Raw genomic sequence first — 19,736 nt, forward strand, 5'->3', positions numbered from 1 at the left:
GGTCTGGTGAAGTCCTCATAAACCATGGTCTGGTTAAAGTCCTCATGCACCACGGTCTGGTGAAGTCCTCATGCACCACGGTCTGGTTTAAGTCCTCATGCACCACGGTCTGGTTGAAGTCCTCATGAACCACGGTGTGGTTGAAGTCCTCATGAACCACGGTCTGGTGAAGTCCTCATGCACCATGGTCTGGGTGAAGTCCTCATGCACCACGATCTGGTGAAGTCCTCATGCACCACGGTCTGGTTGAAGTCCTCATGCACCACGGTCTGGTGAAGTCCTCATGCACCACGGTCTGGTGAAGTCCTCATGCATCACGATCTGGTGAAGTCCTCATGCACCACGGTCTGGTTGAAGTCCTCATGCACCACGGTCTGGTGAAGTCCTCATGCATCACGATCTGGTGAAGTCCTCATGCACCACGGTCTGGTTGAAGTCCTCATGCACCACGATCTGGTGAAGTCCTCATGCACCATGGTCTGGTTGAAGTCCTGATGAACCACGGTCTGGTGAAGTCCTGATGAACCACGGTCTGGTGAAGTCCTCATGCACCACGGTCTGGTTGAAGTCCTAATGAACCACGGTCTGGTTGAAGTCCTCATGAACCACGGTCTGGTGAAGTCCTCATGCACCACGGTCTGGTTGAAGTCCTCATGAACCACGATCTGGTTGAAGTCCTCATGAACCACGGTCTGGTGAAGTCCTCATGCACCACGGTCTGGTGAAGTCTTCATAAACCATGGTCTGGTTAAAGTCCTCATGCAACACGGTCTGGTGAAGTCCTCATAAACCACGGTCTGGTTGAAGTCCTCATGAACCACGGTCTGGTGAAGTCCTCATGCACCACGGTCTGGTTGAAGTCCTCATGCACCACGGTCTGGTGAAGTCCTCATGCACCACGGTCTGGTGAAGTCCTCATGCATCACGATCTGGTGAAGTCCTCATGCACCACGGTCTGGTTGAAGTCCTCATGCACCACGGTCTGGTGAAGTCCTCATGCATCACGATCTGGTGAAGTCCTCATGCACCACGGTCTGGTTGAAGTCCTCATGCACCACGATCTGGTGAAGTCCTCATGCACCATGGTCTGGTTGAAGTCCTGATGAACCACGGTCTGGTGAAGTCCTGATGAACCACGGTCTGGTGAAGTCCTCATGCACCACGGTCTGGTTGAAGTCCTCATGAACCACGGTCTGGTTGAAGTGCTCATGAACCACGGTCTGGTGAAGTCCTCATGCACCACGGTCTGGTTGAAGTCCTCATGAACCACGATCTGGTTGAAGTCCTCATGAACCACGGTCTGGTGAAGTCCTCATGCACCACGGTCTGGTGAAGTCTTCATAAACCATGGTCTGGTTAAAGTCCTCATGCAACACGGTCTGGTGAAGTCCTCATAAACCACGGTCTGGTTGAAGTCCTCATGAACCACGGTCTGGTGAAGTCCTCATGCACCACGGTCTGGTGAAATCCTCATGCACCACGGTCTGGTTTAAGTCCTCATGCACCACGATCTGGTGAAGTCCTCATGCACCACGGTCTGGTTTAAGTCCTCATGCACCACGGTCTGGTTGAAGTCCTCATGCACCACGGTCTGGTGAAGTCCTCATGCACCACGGTCTGGTGAAGTCCTCATGCCTGCTTTCAGTACTGGGCTGTAATGAGGGTCCCGGAGGCCTCGGAGCTCCCGGGCGTCTCATTGACCGGCAGGTTAATAGAATTAACATCTGCAGCGAGGCGTTCAGGGGCCGACGGACAGACCGCTCTTCTGTCTTTACTCTCACGCTTCACCTCTTCTGGTTATTTCATACACAAACACAGCTTTGTGTCCAGGATGTGTTTAGCATAGCTTAGCATGAAGTGTTCGTGCTACGCTAAGCTGTTTGACTCTGGTTAAAGAGAAAACTAATGGCTTTCCCAAAAAGAGGCAGTTCTACATCCCCAATATACATTATTATGATTTTTAGTCAACTATTGGATGGATTGTTGTGGTTCAGACATTCACGTTCCCCTCAGTATGGATTGTAATAACTTTTAGATATTTTGTTTTAGTCCAATACTCAAAAAACTCGATTCAAACTTGAGGCCACAAATTTGCTGACTTTAGACTCAACTTTTTGGTAGAAATTATCCGTAGAAGTTCAGAAATAAAAGCATTCATCACAAACGACGCTAAAGTTTATTCTTCTCTATCGAAGCAAAGAGTATTTAACAAATCTCAAAGTGATTCACTAACTCCAAAAATACAACTCAGTTCGGACTATAACACCAATAACTCGTGACTCGAGCCTTTTAACTTGAAAATCCCACAAACCGTATGTTATTTAATTCAACTAACTTTATTTATATCCCAACAAGTCCAACACAGACTTTGAATGTTTGAATTGCAGAACAAAGACTCTCAACCGTTGGCGTGTTGTCGTTGTTGTCGTTGTTGTCGTTGTTGTCGTTGTTGTCGTTGTTGTCGTTGTTGTCGTTGTTATTGTCTTCTTCGAGGTGTTTCAGCATATCCCACCGGTGCTTTAGTGACTGTTTTCCATCCAACCGACCTGTCTGTAGCTCTTTTTTCACTCTGACGTCATCTGTTGGAGGGTGGTAGAAACCAGTGTCCCAGTAGATCCCAGTTTCATTAGTGCCCATAACCAGTGTGAAGAAGGTCCATCAGTGGGCCGCGCTCCGCTCCCAGAGGGCTAATTACCACCACGCCTGTCGGTAAGTGTTTTTGTATGGAAGCCTCGTTAATGATCAAAATGAACGCTCATTACTGGCTGCTGTGGCGACTGGAACCCGACGGATGAAACTGGTGGTTCATTAGGGCGGGGCCGCGTCGTCCCCTGAGCTCCCAGCATGCAACAGTTTGAACATTAACACAGCAAGCTCCTTCGGGTGACTGAAGTTTAGTTTCACTGTTCAACTTAACTTTTGAATCTTCAGCAGAACTTGTTCACTAAAACCTGCTGTTGGCCCTGAAAGTCACATTTCTAGTGGGTCAAGTATCTTGTACACAATGTATTGTGTATATATATATATATATATATATATATATATATACAGAGAGAGAGAGAGAGAGAGATATATATCTATATAGTTATATATAGATACATATATGAGTGATGCGTCCAGCATTACTAATTATTATGGTGCAACGGATTGGATCAGCACAAAAGAAAAAAGAAAACAAATGTACTTTTAGAGATCGGCTGATCTCTTTTCTTTGACACCGACACTAATTGCGTCTCACTGATGATTCATATCAATATCACTGATGATCCATACCGCACTAAGTTGGTTTAAATCCTATTTATCAGATCGATCTCAATTTGTTTTTGTAAACGATGAAGCCTCAATGACCACCAACGTTAATCACGGAGTTCCACAAGGTTCTGTGCTTGGACCAATTTTATTTACCTTATATATGCTTCCTTTGGGCAACATTATCAGGAAACACTGCATAAACTTTAATTGCTATGCAGACGATACTCAATTATATGTATCGATCAAACCAGAGGAGACCAACCAGCTCGCTAAAATTCAAGAATGTCTTAAAGACATAAAAACATGGATGACCTGCAACTTCCTGATGTTAAACTCAGACAAAACTGAAGTTATTTTACTGCCCCTGAACACCTCAGAGATCAATTATCTGGTGATGTGGTTTCTGTAGATGGCATTGCCCTGGCATCCAACACCACTGTAAAGAATCTCTAGTTACCTTTGACCGAGACTTGTCCTTTAACTCCCACGTTAAGCAAATCTCAAGGACTGCATTTTTTCATCCACGTAACATTTCAAAAATCAGACACATCTTGTCTCAAAAAGATGCAGATAAGCTGGTTCACGCGTTTGTTACTTCCAGACTAGATAACTGCAACTCCTTATTATCAGGCTGCTCTAATAAGTCTCTTAAGTCCCTCCAGTTGATCCAGAATGCTGCAGCTCGTGTACTCACAAAAACTAAGAAAAGAGATCACATGACTCCTGTATTAGCTGCTCTGCACTGGCTCCCTGTAAAATCAAGAATCACATTTATAATTCTTCTCCTCACCTACAAAGCCTTGATTGGTGATGCACCATCATATCTTAAGGAGCTTGTAGTACCATGTTGCCCCACTAGAGAGCTGCGCTCACTAAATGCTGGTCCTGGGTCATGGTCTGGCCTCTTTCGCGATGCCTCTGTAGCCCTGCCTCCTGCCATGACCCCTGCTGATGCGACCCCCCCCCCCCCCTCTTCTGTTTCATGGGTTGTGAAGGTTTCTTCCCTTTTTTCCCTGTCAAAGGTTATTTCTTGGTTGTTTTTCCTGATCCGATGTGAGGTCAAAGGTCAGGGATGTCGTATGTGTACAGATTGTAAAGCCCTCTGAGGGGAGTTTGTAATTTGTGATATTGGACTATACAAAATTAACTGACATGACAAATTTAATTGAATTTATTGTAAGTCGCTTTGGATAAAAGCGCCAGCTAAATGAAATGAATTGTCATAATTTTTCTGTCCTACGAGGATTTTCCTTCCACCGCTCAGTCAAACCCTCAAAGCTGTTGAATGTTGTGCTTTTACTTTGGTAAAGTCTGTTGTTTCTCACTGTAGTTCATTCTTTTATTCAGTGGGATGAAGGTCGACTGGTGGAAGTAGCACACTATCATTTGTGAATATTGACAAAACTTTCAAAGTGAGAATAATTAGGTTTTTGTAAATCACTAAATTAATCAACAACAAATCCGTCTGTATTGATAGAATTAAATGAATTAAAATTGTTTCACTTTACCCAATGCTGCAGGACTAATACAAGATTATCTTATTTTATGTATTTCTCTTCTGATCAAACACAATAAAGCCTCATTTACAGATCATACGGTCATAAGTAATAAGTACTTAGAAGTAAGAAATAGTGCACTTATTCAGCGATTCATGGATTAAATGTATAAATGAGGAATTATTATTGTTGCATATATCACGACATAAATATAAAATAAAATGTGATACATAAACTTTTCACGTGTTCCAATAATCTTAACCTGAAAAGTAACTAAAGCTGGCAGATAAAAGTTATAAAGTACCATTGCGTGTAAATACTTAATTAAAGTACAAGTACTTCGAGCTGTGTACTTCAGTAGTAGTACTGATGTACTTTCCCTCACAAATACAGGAAGTTTAAGAACTTTAGATTTGTCTCTGGCTCCACCTGCTGGTCATGAGACCACACTGCCAGCCGGTGTCATGAAGATACTTATAATATAATAATAAACAGTTTCTTTTGAGAAACATAATGTGTTCTGTTTTAATATTATTATCATTATTATTATTATTATTATCAATAAATACAATAGTTCATAAATAATGATAAGAATTAATACTTAATAAATAAAACACATCAAAACATGTCATGTCATGTAGTTTTTTACCCTGAATGTCTTAACCATTAATAATATTGAAGCGGAAAGAGGAAGAAATAACTACGTAGATTATAAATCAAGTTTGAAACGAATGAATCAAACCAGTGAGAATACACATATTATTAATATACATATAATATTTATAATAGATGTGTTCTGTATTTAGTGAAACTTTATTCTAAATGACCAAGAAACGTTCTTCATCTGTGAACACAAAACGAGTCCCTGACGCCTACATTACCCACAATGCAACAGGACATACTTTTCTCAGAGCTCGTCCATGGTTCAAATTCCAGCTCCTCCTCCTCTTCCTCTTCCTCTTCCTCTTCCTCCAGCTCCTCCTCCTCCTCTTCCTCCTCCTCCTCTTCCTCCAGCTCCTCCTCTTCCTCTTCCTCCTCCTCCAGCTCTTCCTCCTCTTCCTCCAGCTCCTCCTCCTCCTCCTCCTCCTCTTCCTCCTCCTCCTCTTCCTCCAGCTCCTCCTCTTCCTCTTCCTGCAGCTCCTCCTCTTCCTCTTCCTCCTCCTCCAGCTCCTCCTCCTTTTCCTCCAGCTCCTCCTCCTCCTCTTCCTCCTCCTCCCTGCCCCTCCAGGAGGTTGTAATGACTCTACGAGAGGAAACCAGTCGACCAGCAGCTTCTCACTCTGAATGAACCATTTCTGTCTGTTTCAATGGTTGTTACTGGGATTACTGGGATTACTGGGACCACTGGGACCACTGGGACCACTGGGATTACTGGTCTGTAAAAGCAGAGCTGCAAAGTTTCAGCAGACTGGAGCTGATTGATTGACAGCTGAGCTCTGATTCATGAGTGAAAGCAGCTGTTGATGTTTGCAGATATTACTTCCTTAATACACCTTCCAGGTATTTATAACTTGATGACTTCCTCTTTACATTTCAGAGAGTGATAATAATAATAAGAAGAAGAAGAATAGAAGCATAGACTTCTGTACAACCAGAGGAGTCGCCCCCTGGTGGTCAGGAGAGAGAATGCAGCTTTAACACATGAAGCATAGACTTCTATACAACCAGAGGAGTCGCCCCCTGGTGGTCAGGAGAGAGAATGCAGCTTTAACACATGAAGCATAGACTTCTATACAACCAGAGGAGTCGCCCCCTGGTGGTCAGGAGAGAGAATGCAGCTTTAACACATGAAGCATAGACTTCTGTACAACCAGAGGAGTCGCCCCCTGGTGGTCAGGAGAGAGAATGCAGCTTTAACACATGAAGCATAGACTTCTATACAACCAGAGGAGTCGCCCCCTGGTGGTCAGGAGAGAGAATGCAGCTTTAACACATGAAGCATAGACTTCTATACAACCAGAGTCTGCTGTGGTTCTGGTTGTTTTCATGTTCCGGTTGTTGAGTTGTTGATTTTGTTTTGTTGTTTCATAATCTGTTGACATTCTTCTGCTGATAAGAAATGTCTTCTTCCTTCCAGTTGGTTCCTGCCTCGTTCTTCCTCTTTTCTCCCACAGGATGTTTTTAGTCTTAATCCAGAAATAATTATTCAAATTGCTCATAAACGATGATCAATATAATTAATGTATTGGATGCAATTCATCATGTAAGTGTTGAAAGACTGATAACTTGGTACATTAGTACAAACAAACACAGGACTTTCACCCAGGAGAAAGTCAACGTTGAGGTGTTTTACTTTTGTTTAGTAAAACGCAAACAAAACACAAAGTTGTTTTATTTTCTGTAAAATTATTTTGCAAATCAATGTATTTTATTTTTTTTTACATTGATTTGTTTTTTCTAAATATTACGCTGATAAAATATAAATGTATTTACGTCACCTCCCCCCAGAACTGTTTAACTTTGGGCTACGTGTTGTTCTCACTCTCTTCCCTTTGTGAACAGGACGTCACGTGATCCGTGTTTATCTTCCAGCTTTAGTTCTCTGTGGGGAAAAGTTCCATCATGGGGGCCAAAGAGCTCCACGTGACCTCTGACCCCGCGGGGTCGCGACCTTCTGCCCGGCGCCGGAGTCCCTTCAACAGCGTCAAGGTTCGTTTTCAGTTTGAGTGGAAAATGTTGCGTTTTGTTTAAAAAAAAATTAAAAGGAAAACTTACTTATTTTTGTGTTCAGAAATTAGACAGAAACAAAAGAACTGAATTACAAACATTGTTGTGATATACATTCAACAATTTAAAGCTTTTTTCTTACGTCTATCTGACGTTATTTTGAGTGTTGAAGGAGCAGCTACAACGTTAGCGTTGCATAGCTTAGCTTAGCTACAGTGAGGTGTTCAGAGACCCTGGATATCTGGGACAAAGCAGCGCTTGTGACTTTTTAATGTTGTTGACTTCCTCTCAAACTGAACTCATCCAGTCCTGAAGTTCTGGTCTTCTTCCTGCTTTTCCTTGATGATCAGAATCATAGATTTATGATCAGAATCATGAAGGAAAAGCAGATGTATTCATATTATTTGATGAATGAAGATGTCCTCCAGGTCTTTGTGCTCTGCCACAGCCTCCTGCAGCTGTCTCAGCTCCTGGTGTCGGGTTACATGAAGAGTTCCATCTCCACCATCGAGCGGCGTTACGGTTTCTCCAGCCAGAAGTCTGGTCTGCTGGCGGCTTTCAACGAGGTACGAGAGCCTCCTCCCTCCTCCTCCTCCTCCTCCTCCTCCTCCTCCTCACACCTCCTTCTCACACCTCCTCCTCCTCCTCACACCTCCTCCTTCTCACACCTCCTTCTCCTCCTCCTCCTTCTCACACCTCCTCCTCCTCAGACTGACCCATGTAGAGCCTCCTCACACGTGTGTGTGTGTGTGTGTGTGTGTGTGTGTGTGTGTGTGTGTGTGTGTGTGTGTGTGTGTGTGTGTGTGTGTGTGTGTGTGTGTGTGTGTGTGTGTGTGTGTGTGTGTGTGTGTGTGTGTGTGTGTGTAGGTGGGGAACACGGTCCTCATCGTGTTCGTGAGTTTCTTGGGGAGTCGAGTTCACCGGCCGCGTTTCATTGGAGGCGGAGCTCTGCTGGCCGGCGTCGCCTCGCTGATGATGACGCTGCCTCACTTCCTGGGAGGAGAATACCACTACACAGACCGCATCAGCTGTGAGACACACACACACACACACACTCACTCACTCACTCACTCACTCACTCACTCACTCACTCACACTCACACATACACTCACACTCACACTCACACTCACTCACTCACACACGCACTCTTTACAAAGGGGGATGAAATAGAGATAAATATTTAAAAACATTGATCACAAGTCAGAGTATAAGTAAATAAAAAAAATATATACAAATATAACATAAATATTTACATAGAAAAATATATTTTGATTACATTCTTCAGTTGTTATTGGTGTTAATGTCTTCCAATAAATGTTTACACGATTATGTTTACATATTTTTAAAATCAGCTGATTGCGATAACGTAAACACACAAAACCTGTGGAGAAAAAAATCTTTTTTGTAATACTCAAGAAAATAAAAGTTCAAGTTGTACAAAGAAAGCTGACTTCATATCACCCGTCACTCTTGTATCCCTGCAGCCTCCAGCAAGAACAGCTCCGCCCTCTGCCAATCAGAGGGCTCCCTTGCCACCTCATCCTCCAATCAGAGCTGCAGCCGGCAGGAGAGCCACGCCCAGCTGGAGGTGTACCCTCTGCTGCTCCTGGGTCAGCTGCTGCTGGGCGTGGCCGCCGTCCCCATCCAGCCCTTCGGCATCTCCTTCATCGACGACCACGCCAGCAGGAAGAACTCGCCGCTCTACCTCGGTACTTCATACTCTGATCGTTATTATTTAGGGGGGTTTCTGGCGCCCCCTGTGGACAAACGTGGTAGTGTTTAGAAAATACAGGTGAAGCACTGAGTGGCACCATCGACTCTATTTTATTGGTTTTAATGACTAAAAACACTAAACGCAATTCTGGTAGCAGACATGTGTCCTGCATCTGGTTCCCCTGAAGCTAACCCTCTGGTCTGGTTCCCCTGAAGCTAAACCTCTTGTCTGGTTCCCCTGAAGCTAAACCTCTTGTCTGGTTCCCCCTGAAGCTAACCCTCTGGTCTGGTTCCCCTGAAGCTAACCCTCTGGTCTGGTTCCCCCTGAAGCTAACCCTCTGGTCTGGTTCCCCTGAAGCTAACCCTCTGGTCTGGTTCCCCTGAAGCTAAACCTCTTGTCTTGTTCCCCCTGAAGCTAACCCTCTGGTCTGGTTCCCCCTGAAGCTAACCCTCTGGTCTGGTTCCTCTGAAGCTAACCCTCTTTTCTGGTTCCCCTGAAGCTAACCCTCTGGTCTGGTTCCCCTGAAGCTAACCCTCTTGTCTGGTTCCCCCTGAAGCTAACCCTCTTGTCTGGTTCCTCTGAAGCTAACCCTCTTGTCTGGTTCCCCTGAAGCTAACCCTCTGGTCTGGTTCCCCTGAAGCTAACCCTCTTGTCTGGTTCCCCCTGAAGCTAACCCTCTGGTCTGGTTCCCCCTCAGGGATCCTCCTCGCCGTGACCTCCATCGGCCCGGCCTTGGGCTTCATCACCGGCTCCTTCATGCTGCGCCTCTACGTCGACTTTGACAAGTTGTCTCGAGGTGTGTGTGTGTGTGTGTGTGTGTGTGTGTGTGTGTGTGTGTGTGTACATCGTCTGGTCTTCACTTCTTCAAAAGGCTTGAGGATTGAGATTGGGAAGTTTAAGGCTTGAGGTTACAGTTAAATAAGTAACTTTATGTTCTTCCGTTCAGTTTTTTATAATTAGCACACTGGTCTTTGTTGTGCATTTGCTAGTTCAGGTCCCCACACGGGCTAATGTGTGTGTATGAGTGTGTCCATGAGTCATTGGAGGATCATTTTGGCCGTTGTTATAAACCAGTATATTTAATTGCTTTTATTGCTGACGTGTTGTGTGTTGGAACCAGCAGCCACAGCTTCTATAGGCTGCATGTTGGGAAGCGAGCAGCAGCTCCGGATACAAACACACAAAGCTGAGATGTAATCTAAACCAGAGGGAGTCCGACCTGTTCGGGTGTGGAGGGGGCGGAGCTAAAAGAGAGAAAATGACTCGACTTGATCTGTAAACATACAATAGTTTGTACCTCGTGGGTTTCCAGGGTTTTGTAGTTCCTGTCTCCACCGCTAACAAAATAAATGCTTACGAGTATCTTTTAAGAAACTAACAAAATAAAGGTTTGTCGGAAAAGGTCCCCTCATTAACACAACTTTATGAGTTATTTACAATTGTGGCATTTCTATTATACACAAATACTATACTGATCATTATGATTTGAATAATTGACGTTGATTGTGATGTTTGGCTGCAGACAGTCACTGTCTCTTGTTCTTCTTCGTCGTCCTCATCCTCCTCCAGACCAGATCAAGTTGACCCACCAGGACCTGCGCTGGGTGGGCGCCTGGTGGCTGGGCTTCCTGGTGGCGTCCGGCCTCCTCTTCCTCACCGCGCTGCCGTACCTCTTCTTCCCCAGGAGCATGACCCGAGAGGTGAGCAGGAAGAGGGATGTTTTGATCTGGACGCCATAAGATGTTTATTAAAACCATGTGTTTTCAAACCAGAAGACGGGCCAGAATGCTAACGTTTGATCAAAGACCATGAGGGTGAATTTGACTTAACTTTTTTACAGCTCACAAACTGAACTGGGCTCAACGAGTTGTAACAGGAATCTGTTTCTGTGAGTTTTGGCTCAGTGGTGAAGCTCAGAGAGTTCAGATGTGTCCACAGATTGCTCAACAGTTCCCTCCTACAGTGACTCCCTGGGGATGAACTTTCACTTTCAAACGCACATTGTGTCCCATGAAGGAGCTTCAACTTGCTGTGAGACAACACTCAGTCCTTCAGAGTTTAACGGCTGGCTACTTTCAACACGACCAGGGTCTCTAGATAAATATGCTCCGCTTTTGGAGTTTGGCCAAACTCATGTGAGCCTGCAGAAGCTCCATATGAATTATTGTTACAGGAAACAAACAGTTATACCCCGTCTGCTCTTTTCTCACATGGAAATGGTCTCAATGAGTGTGATGGACAATAAGAAAAGTATTATTATCAAACTGACTGTAACAATAATGTCACAACCAGCAGTATTATCTTAGATAACTTTTATTTAACATTTATGTTGCAGTTAAAGCAAGAGAGTAAAGTAAAGTCAATCTTATGCATAAATACCAAGTTGTTATCATGTGATAACCTCAGTTTATGTAATGTAAAGTCTATGCTTCATGTGTTAAAGCTGCATTCTCTCTCCTGACCACCAGGTGACTCCTCTGGTTGTATAGAAGTCTATGCTTCATGTGTTAAAGCTGCATTCTCTCTCCTGACCACCAGGGGGCGACTCCTCTGGTTGTATAGAAGTCCATGCTTCATGTGTTAAAGCTGCATTCTCTCTCCTGACCACCAGGGGGCGACTCCTCTGGTTGTATAGAAGTCTATATAAATGACTCTACTTCTCTTGATTTATTCCCTCAGTAAACATTGTAAACATTAGTTTTTGGTCTCAATCTCTAGTTTCAAGTCTTCTTCAATACAGAATGATGTTCATTTAGTAAATTATGGTCATTTAGAGTCAAACAGACCATAAAGCAGGGGACGGACAAAATGCTGAACTCAAGTCTTCTAAACAACCAACGACTTTGTCCACTTCTTTGTGTTCAAAAAGACTGATGCTCAAGTTTTGTAATTACAAACTTGAGCACATTATATTTATATTATTATTCGTATACTTATTTTAAAACAAAGCACACATTGTTCTTTAGCAGGATACTTTGTTGTATCATAACAGAAGCAATACTAGTGTTTAAATCAATTATTCACATGAACAGGAAGTGGCAGCTCAGTCAGATTAGTTCAGATCTGAAGATAAAAACATATAAAATAATATAACAATCTCTCTTAAAATGTTTCCTCCCATGTTTATTTGCTTTAAGTTGACCAAACAAACACTGAAAGGTTTAAAACCACTTGTTTTCACATCCTTCTGAACATATTTGAATACACATGACTGACTGTCTCCACTCGGCTGATATGAATCTGGACCTCGGCGTCTTGTCTGAACTGATTGTTGAGCAACCGGCCGGCGCCGCAGTTTGAAGCCAAAAGTCGACGTCAGAGAAACATCAGCGTGTTTGAAACGGCATAAAGTAGCTGACGTGTTTATGAGTCTGGTCGCGTTCATTCAGGAGGAGGTGGTTCTGCAGACAGCTCTACAAATACACATTCAATGCACATTTAGACTCCAAATCTAGACGATAAACAAGAGAAGCCGGTTCATATCTTCTGGCTCAGACCACCGTGTCTGGATGAAAAGTTATTTATGTTTTAGAAGTCATAACTTTGAAACTCGTGCGTCTCTGGAGGTCCGAACAGGCCGCACGTCCTTCAGAGGACACGTTCGTCTGAAAGCTTCTTCCAGAGCCGAGTGCTGAAACCAGCTTCTGATGTTCCGCTTCCATATTTGTGCAGGACGAGGACGAGGACGACGTCGTGGAGTCCAGACCGCACGGCAAGCAGCAGCAGACGGACCCGGTCCGGGAAGTCTCTCTTCTTCAGTTCCTCAAAAGTAAGAGTCGTCTTTTCCTTTCGTTTCCTGTCTGATGAGGCTGCAACTAAAGGGCAGAGAACAGAGGTCATACCCCTTACTGTGCCCCCTTGTTCCTCAGGCTATCAGACCTCATCCCCCTTACTGTGCCCCCTTGTTCCTGAGGCTTTCAGACCTCATCCCCCTTACTGTGCCCCCTTGTTCCTCAGGCTATCAGACCTCATCCCCCTTACTGTGCCCCCTTGTTCCTGAGGCTTTCAGACCTCATCCCCCTTACTGTGCCCCCTTGTTCCTGAGGCTTTCAGACCTCATCCCCCTTACTGTGCCCCCTTGTTCCTGAGGCTTTCAGACCTCATCCCCCTTACTGTGCCCCCTTGTCCCTCAGGCTATCAGACCTCATCCCCCTTACTGTGCCCCCTTGTTCCTGAGGCTTTCAGACCTCATCCCCCTTACTGTGCGCCCTTGTTCCTGAGGCTTTCAGACCTCATCCCCCTTACTGTGCCCCCTTGTTCCTGAGGCTTTCAGACCTCATCCCCCTTACTGTGCCCCCTTGTTCCTGAGGCTTTCAGACCTCATCCCCCTTACTGTGCCCCCTTGTTCCTCAGGCTATCAGACCTCATCCCCCTTACTGTGCCCCCTTGTCCCTCAGGCTTTCAGACCTCATCCCCCTTACTGTGCCCCCTTGTCCCTCAGGCTTTCAGACCTCATCCCCCTTACTGTGCCCCCTTGTTCCTCAGGCTATCAGACCTCATCCCCCTTACTGTGCCCCCTTGTCCCTCAGGCTTTCAGACCTCATCCCCCTTACTGTGCCCCCTTGTCCCTCAGGCTTTCAGATCTCATCCCCCTTACTGTGCCCCCTTGTCCCTCAGGCTTTCAGACCTAACCCCCCTTACTATGCCCCCTTGTCCCTCAGGCTTTCAGACCTCATCCCCCTTACTGTGCCCCCTTGTCCCTCAGGCTTTCAGACCTAACCCCCCTTACTGTGCCTCCTTGTTCCTGAGGCTTTCAGACCTCATCCCCCTTACTGTGCCTCCTTGTTCCTGAGGCTTTCAGACCTCATCCCCCTTACTGTGCCCAATTGTTCCTGAGGCTTTCAGACCTCATCCCCCTTACTGTGCCTCCTTGTTCCTGAGGCTTTCAGACCTCATCCCCCTTACTGTGCCCAATTGTTCCTGAGGCGTTCAGACCTCATCCCCCTTACTGTGCCTCCTTGTTCCTGAGGCTTTCAGACCTCATCCCCCTTACTGTGCCTCCTTGTTCCTGAGGCGGTCAGACCTCATCCCCCTTACTGTGCCTCCTTGTTCCTGAGGCTTTCAGACCTCATCCCCCTTACTGTGCCTCCTTGTTCCTGAGGCTTTCAGACCTCATCCCCCTTACTGTGCCCCCTTGTTCCTCAGGCTATCAGACCTCATCCCCCTTACTGTGCCCCCTTGTCCCTCAGGCTATCAGACCTCATCCCCCTTACTGTGCCCCCTTGTCCCTCAGGCTTTCAGACCTAACCCCCCTTACTGTGCCCCCTTGTCCCTCAGGCTTTCAGATCTCATCCCCCTTACTGTGCCCCCTTGTCCCTCAGGCTTTCAGACATCATCCCCCTTACTATGCCCCCTTGTCCCTCAGGCTTTCAGACCTCATCCCCCTTACTGTGCCCCCTTGTCCCTCAGGCTTTCAGACCTAACCCCCCTTACTGTGCCTCCTTGTTCCTGAGGCTTTCAGACCTCATCCCCCTTACTGTGCCTCCTTGTTCCTGAGGCTTTCAGACCTCATCCCCCTTACTGTGCCCAATTGTTCCTGAGGCTTTCAGACCTCATCCCCCTTACTGTGCCTCCTTGTTCCTGAGGCTTTCAGACCTCATCCCCCTTACTGTGCCCAATTGTTCCTGAGGCGTTCAGACCTCATCCCCCTTACTGTGCCTCCTTGTTCCTGAAGCTTTCAGACCTCATCCCCTTACTGTGCCCCCTTGTCCCTCAGGCTTTCAGACCTCATCCCCCTTACTGTGCCCCCTTGTCCCTCAGGCTTTCAGACCTCATCCCCCTTACTGTGCCTCCTTGTTCCTGAGGCTTTCAGACCTCATCCCCCTTACTGTGCCTCCTTGTCCCTCAGGCTTTCCTTGCATCGCTCTGCGGACCCTGCGGAGCCCTGTCTACCTGCTGGTGGTTCTGGCGCAGGTGAACCTGGCGGCGCTGCTGTCTGGCCTCGCCACCTTCATGGCCAAGTTCATCGAGAGACAGTTCAGCCAGACCGTCTCCTTGTCCACCATGATCATCGGTGAGAGGGGAGGGGCCACGCAGGTCTGAATGAGTTATGTTACAGCAGCGGCTCTCAAACAGGATTTCTTCCCCTCTAGGTGGAGTTTGCATCCCGCTGGCGGTGCTCGGCACCGTCCTGGGTGGAGTCCTGATGCGGCGGATGAACCTCTCGGTCAGCGGTGCCAGCAAGTTGTGCACCGCTGCGATCCTGCTGTGCACGCTCTCCTCCACGCCGCTGTTGTTCATCGGCTGCCCCACGCAGCAGATCGCAGGGGTCTTTCCTCCCAGGTAGCAACACCGTCGCTCCACGTGCACCAAGTGCACCAAGTGCAGAGGCCTGGGGCACAGATCACATCAATTAGTGTGTGTGTGTGTGTGTGTGTGTGTGTGTGTGTGTGTGTGTGTGTGTGTGTGTGTGTGTGTGTGTGTGTGTGTGTGTGTGTGTGTGTGTGTGTGTGTGTGTGTGTGGGCAGCAGCGATGCGTTGCTGTGCAGCTCTGGCTGTCGGTGTCCTCAGGAGGCTTTTAACCCGGTCTGTGGTTCCGACGGTGTTGAGTTCAGGTCCCCCTGCCACGCCGGCTGTATCGCCATAGAAACGGATCCAAACAACAACTTCACAGTAAGAAACTTGTTTTGAGTTTTCAACTCATTATCTTTTCTTTCTTTTTTTCAAAGTCTTGATTGAGAACAGAACATATTCACATTCTGTAGCTGATGGATGGAAAAATTGGAACGGTTTCTTCTGATTGCAGTAATCTAGTCTGGAAGTAACAAACGTGTGAACCAGCTTTTCTGCATCTTTTTGAGACAAGATGTGCCTGATTTTTTAAATGTTACGTAGATGATAAAATGTAATCCTTGAGATTTGCTTAACGTGGGAGTTAAAGGACAAGTCTCGGTCAAAGATAACTAGAGATTCTTTACAGTGGTGTTGGATGCCAGGGAAATGCCATCTACAGAAACCACATCACCAGATAATTGATCTCTGAGGTGTTCAGGGCCAGTAAAATAACTTCAGTTTTGTCTGAGTTTAACATCAGGAAGTTGCAGGTCATCCATGTTTTTATGTCTTTAAGACATTCTTGAATTTTAGCGAGCTGGTTGGTCTCCTCTGGTTTGATCGATACATATAATTGAGTATCGTCTGCATAGTAATGAAAGTTTATGGAGTGTTTCCTGATAATATTGCCCAAAGGAAGCATATATAAGGTAAATAAAATTGGTCCAAGCACAGAACCTTGTGGAACTCCGTGATTAACGTTGGTGGTCATTGAGGCTTCATCGTTTACAAATACAAACTGAGATCGATCTGATAAATATGATTTAAACCAACTTAGTGCGGTACCTGAAATGCCAATCGACTGATCCAGTCTCTGTAATAGGATGTCATGATCAATGGTGTTCTCACCATCTCCCCGTCTCACCCCCGTCTCCCCGTCTCACCCCTGTCCCCCCGTCTCACCCCCGTCTCCCCGTCTCACCCCCGTCTCCCCGTCTCACCCCCGTCTCCCCGTCTCACCCGTCTCCCCGTCTCACCCCCGTCTCCCCGTCTCACCCCTGTCCCCCCGTCTCACCCCCGTCTCCCCGTCTCACCCCCGTCTCCCCGTCTCCCCGTCTCACCCCCGTCTCCCCGTCTCACCCGTCCCCCCGTCTCACCCCCGTCTCCCCGTCTCACCCGTCTCCCCGTCTCACCCCCGTCTCCCCGTCTCCCCGTCTCCCCGTCTCACCCCCGTCTCCCCGTCTCACCCGTCTCCCCGTCTCACCCCCGTCTCCCCGTCTCACCCCCGTCCCCCCGTCTCACCCCCGTCTCCCCGTCTCACCCGTCTCCCCGTCTCACCCCCGTCTCCCCGTCTCCCCGTCTCCCCGTCTCACCCCCGTCTCCCCGTCTCACCCCTGTCCCCCCGTCTCACCCCCGTCTCCCCGTCTCACCCCCGTCTCCCCGTCTCACCCGTCTCCCCGTCTCACCCCCGTCTCCCCGTCTCACCCCTGTCCCCCCGTCTCACCCCCGTCTCCCCGTCTCACCCCCGTCTCCCCGTCTCCCCGTCTCACCCCCGTCTCCCCGTCTCACCCGTCCCCCCGTCTCACCCCCGTCTCCCCGTCTCACCCGTCTCCCCGTCTCACCCCCGTCTCCCCGTCTCCCCGTCTCCCCGTCTCACCCCCGTCTCCCCGTCTCACCCGTCCCCCCGTCTCACCCCCGTCTCCCCGTCTCCCCCGTCTCCCCGTCTCACCCCCGTCTCCCCGTCTCACCCCCGTCCCCCCGTCTCACCCCCGTCTCCCCGTCTCACCCGTCTCCCCGTCTCACCCCCGTCTCCCCGTCTCCCCGTCTCCCCGTCTCACCCCCGTCTCCCCGTCTCACCCCCGTCCCCCCGTCTCACCCCCGTCTCCCCGTCTCACCCGTCTCCCCGTCTCACCCCTGTCTCCCCGTCTCCCCGTCTCCCCGTCTCACCCCCGTCCCCCCGTCTCACCCGTCCCCCCGTCTCACCCCCGTCTCCCCGTCTCACCCGTCTTCCCGTCTCACCCCCGTCTCCCCGTCTCACCCGTCTCCCCGTCTCACCCCCGTCTCCCCGTCTCACCCCCGTCCCCCCGTCTCACCCGTCCCCCCGTCTCACCCCCGTCTCCCCGTCTCACCCGTCTCCCCGTCTCACCCCCGTCTCCCCGTCTCACCCCTGTCCCCCCGTCTCCCCGTCCCACCCCCGTCTCCCCGTCTCCCCGTCTCACCCCCGTCTCCCCGTCTCACCCGTCCCCCCGTCTCACCCCCGTCTCCCCGTCTCACCCGTCCCCCCGTCTCACCCCCGTCTCCCCGTCTCACCCGTCTCCCCGTCTCACCCCCGTCTCCCCGTCTCCCCGTCTCCCCGTCTCACCCCCGTCCCCCCGTCTGTGCAGAACTACACTGAGTGCCGGTGCGTCGGCGGTCTCGGCTCCGCCGCTCCAGGAACGTGTGGCAGCGGCTGCTCCGGCCTGCTGCTCCCCTTCGTGGCGCTGCTCGGCCTCACCAGCTTCGTGGCCTCCTTCTCCCAGACGCCGTCCTACATGATGATACTCAGGTGGGGACGCCGTGAAGGTGTGAAAGGTCCGACCGGCTTCCTGCGCCTTCATACATCCGGTCGGGGTTAATAAAAGATGAAATATGTAACGAGCTATGACCGGTGTGTGAGACACCCCTTTGTGTGTGATGACATGGAGCAGGTTTGTAATGTAGCTTCAGCAGAAGGTCGTCTGACCTTTGAGAGCAGAGCCTTTGTTCTCAGTCACATGACCGCCCGGCTCAGAAGAGAGACTCCAGTCAGTGTTGACGGATTTAACAGAAATATAATATACGGTTTGTCCTGGTTTATGTTTGCTGGACCAGAAAATTCAGCCAGAAATATTATAACTGGAGAAAGATCCTATTTTCAAACTGTTTTCTTAATTCCATAAAGCGGCTCCATGTTGTCTGTGAGACGTGTTTTTATGTCACTGAAGCTAGATTAGATTAGATATTACTTTACACAACTACAACTACTTGGATTATTCTTTGCCCATTGGTGTACATCTTGGTAAACTGGCTCCTCCCACAGGAGCTTTTAAAAAGTATGTTTGCTTAAAAGAAAACACCATGAATAGATCATTTATTGTTGTCAGTAGCTGTAAAAACTGAATGTTTTATTGGATTTTGCCCAACGGAGCTTGAACACATCATGTGACAAACTGAATGTTGATATTTCATCAAAATCACTTTATTCAAAATGTCTTATTTCAACATTTCCAATATCTAAATTCTGTAAAAAAACAAAATTAACGAAACTACGAAGCTGTTAAAACAGAGCAGAGAGGAGACGCTGTAAAAATTAATACTGGTAACAACTTGTAGACACTTAAACAATAATTCATGTCTATATTATCAAAGCATTAAAAAAAATAACCATGTCATTTAAACTGTTATTCTGCACGAGAGACATATTTGAGTTCTCTCTGCTTCTCGTCATGATGGGTTTTTTTCTATAGAGGAGCAGGTCTTTATATTTATTAATATATCTTATATATAAATATATATTATTATTATTATTTATATATAATATATATATTATTTATATATATGTGTATATAATAATAATAATATAATATATATATATATATATATTATTTATTATTATTATAATTTATTTATATAAATATATATTCGATAAATGAATAATAATAATATTATTATTATAATATATATTATTATATACACACATATACTGTATATATATATATATACACACACACACATGTATATATTTATATATATATATATATACACACACACAGTGTATATAATATATATTATTATTTATATATATATATATATATATAATATTATAATATATATATATTCTTTAATTTATTCATAGATTTTTCTTTGAGTCGATGTTTGTGTCTCTGCTGCAGGACTTTATATTTATTATTATTATTATTATTTAAGTAGTGTATGTTTGTGGCTCCGCTGCAGGACTTTATGTTTATTATTATTATTATTTAAGTAGTGTATGTTTGTGTCTGCAGGACGGTGCCCACGGAGGACAAGTCTTTCGCTGTGGGGGTTCAGTACATGCTGTTCAGAGTGCTCGGTGAGTCTTCCTCAACAGCTTGAG

The 19,736-nt window shown here is 47.0% G+C and overlaps 1 protein-coding gene across 4 annotated transcripts in view; it reads left to right on the forward strand.

The window, feature by feature from the left end:
• The first annotated feature begins 5,987 nt into the window (after window positions 1–5,987).
• Window positions 5,988–19,736, forward strand: part of slco2b1 (solute carrier organic anion transporter family, member 2B1) — a 16,599-nt gene continuing 2,850 nt past the window's right edge. Inside the window, exons 1-13 of one of the 4 annotated variants that reach the window (XM_034551029.1) lie at window positions 5,988–6,248; window positions 7,251–7,397; window positions 7,844–7,981; window positions 8,283–8,445; window positions 8,901–9,125; window positions 9,828–9,926; window positions 10,700–10,830; window positions 12,803–12,899; window positions 14,979–15,143; window positions 15,223–15,412; window positions 15,601–15,742; window positions 18,007–18,167; window positions 19,648–19,712. In XM_034551029.1, the coding sequence (XP_034406920.1) occupies window positions 7,311–7,397; window positions 7,844–7,981; window positions 8,283–8,445; window positions 8,901–9,125; window positions 9,828–9,926; window positions 10,700–10,830; window positions 12,803–12,899; window positions 14,979–15,143; window positions 15,223–15,412; window positions 15,601–15,742; window positions 18,007–18,167; window positions 19,648–19,712 (1,663 nt within the window). In that variant the 5' untranslated portion in view covers window positions 5,988–6,248; window positions 7,251–7,310. Of the gene's footprint in view, window positions 6,249–7,250; window positions 7,398–7,843; window positions 7,982–8,282; window positions 8,446–8,900; window positions 9,126–9,827; window positions 9,927–10,699; window positions 10,831–12,802; window positions 12,900–14,978; window positions 15,144–15,222; window positions 15,413–15,597; window positions 15,743–18,006; window positions 18,168–19,647; window positions 19,713–19,736 lie in introns of those variants that run through there. The other 3 variants (XM_034551027.1, XM_034551028.1, XM_034551030.1) reach the window with 3 other exon arrangements.

Source organism: Cyclopterus lumpus, chromosome 14 (genome assembly GCF_009769545.1).
Source record: "Cyclopterus lumpus isolate fCycLum1 chromosome 14, fCycLum1.pri, whole genome shotgun sequence".
Classification (NCBI taxonomy): Eukaryota; Metazoa; Chordata; class Actinopteri; order Perciformes; family Cyclopteridae; genus Cyclopterus; species Cyclopterus lumpus.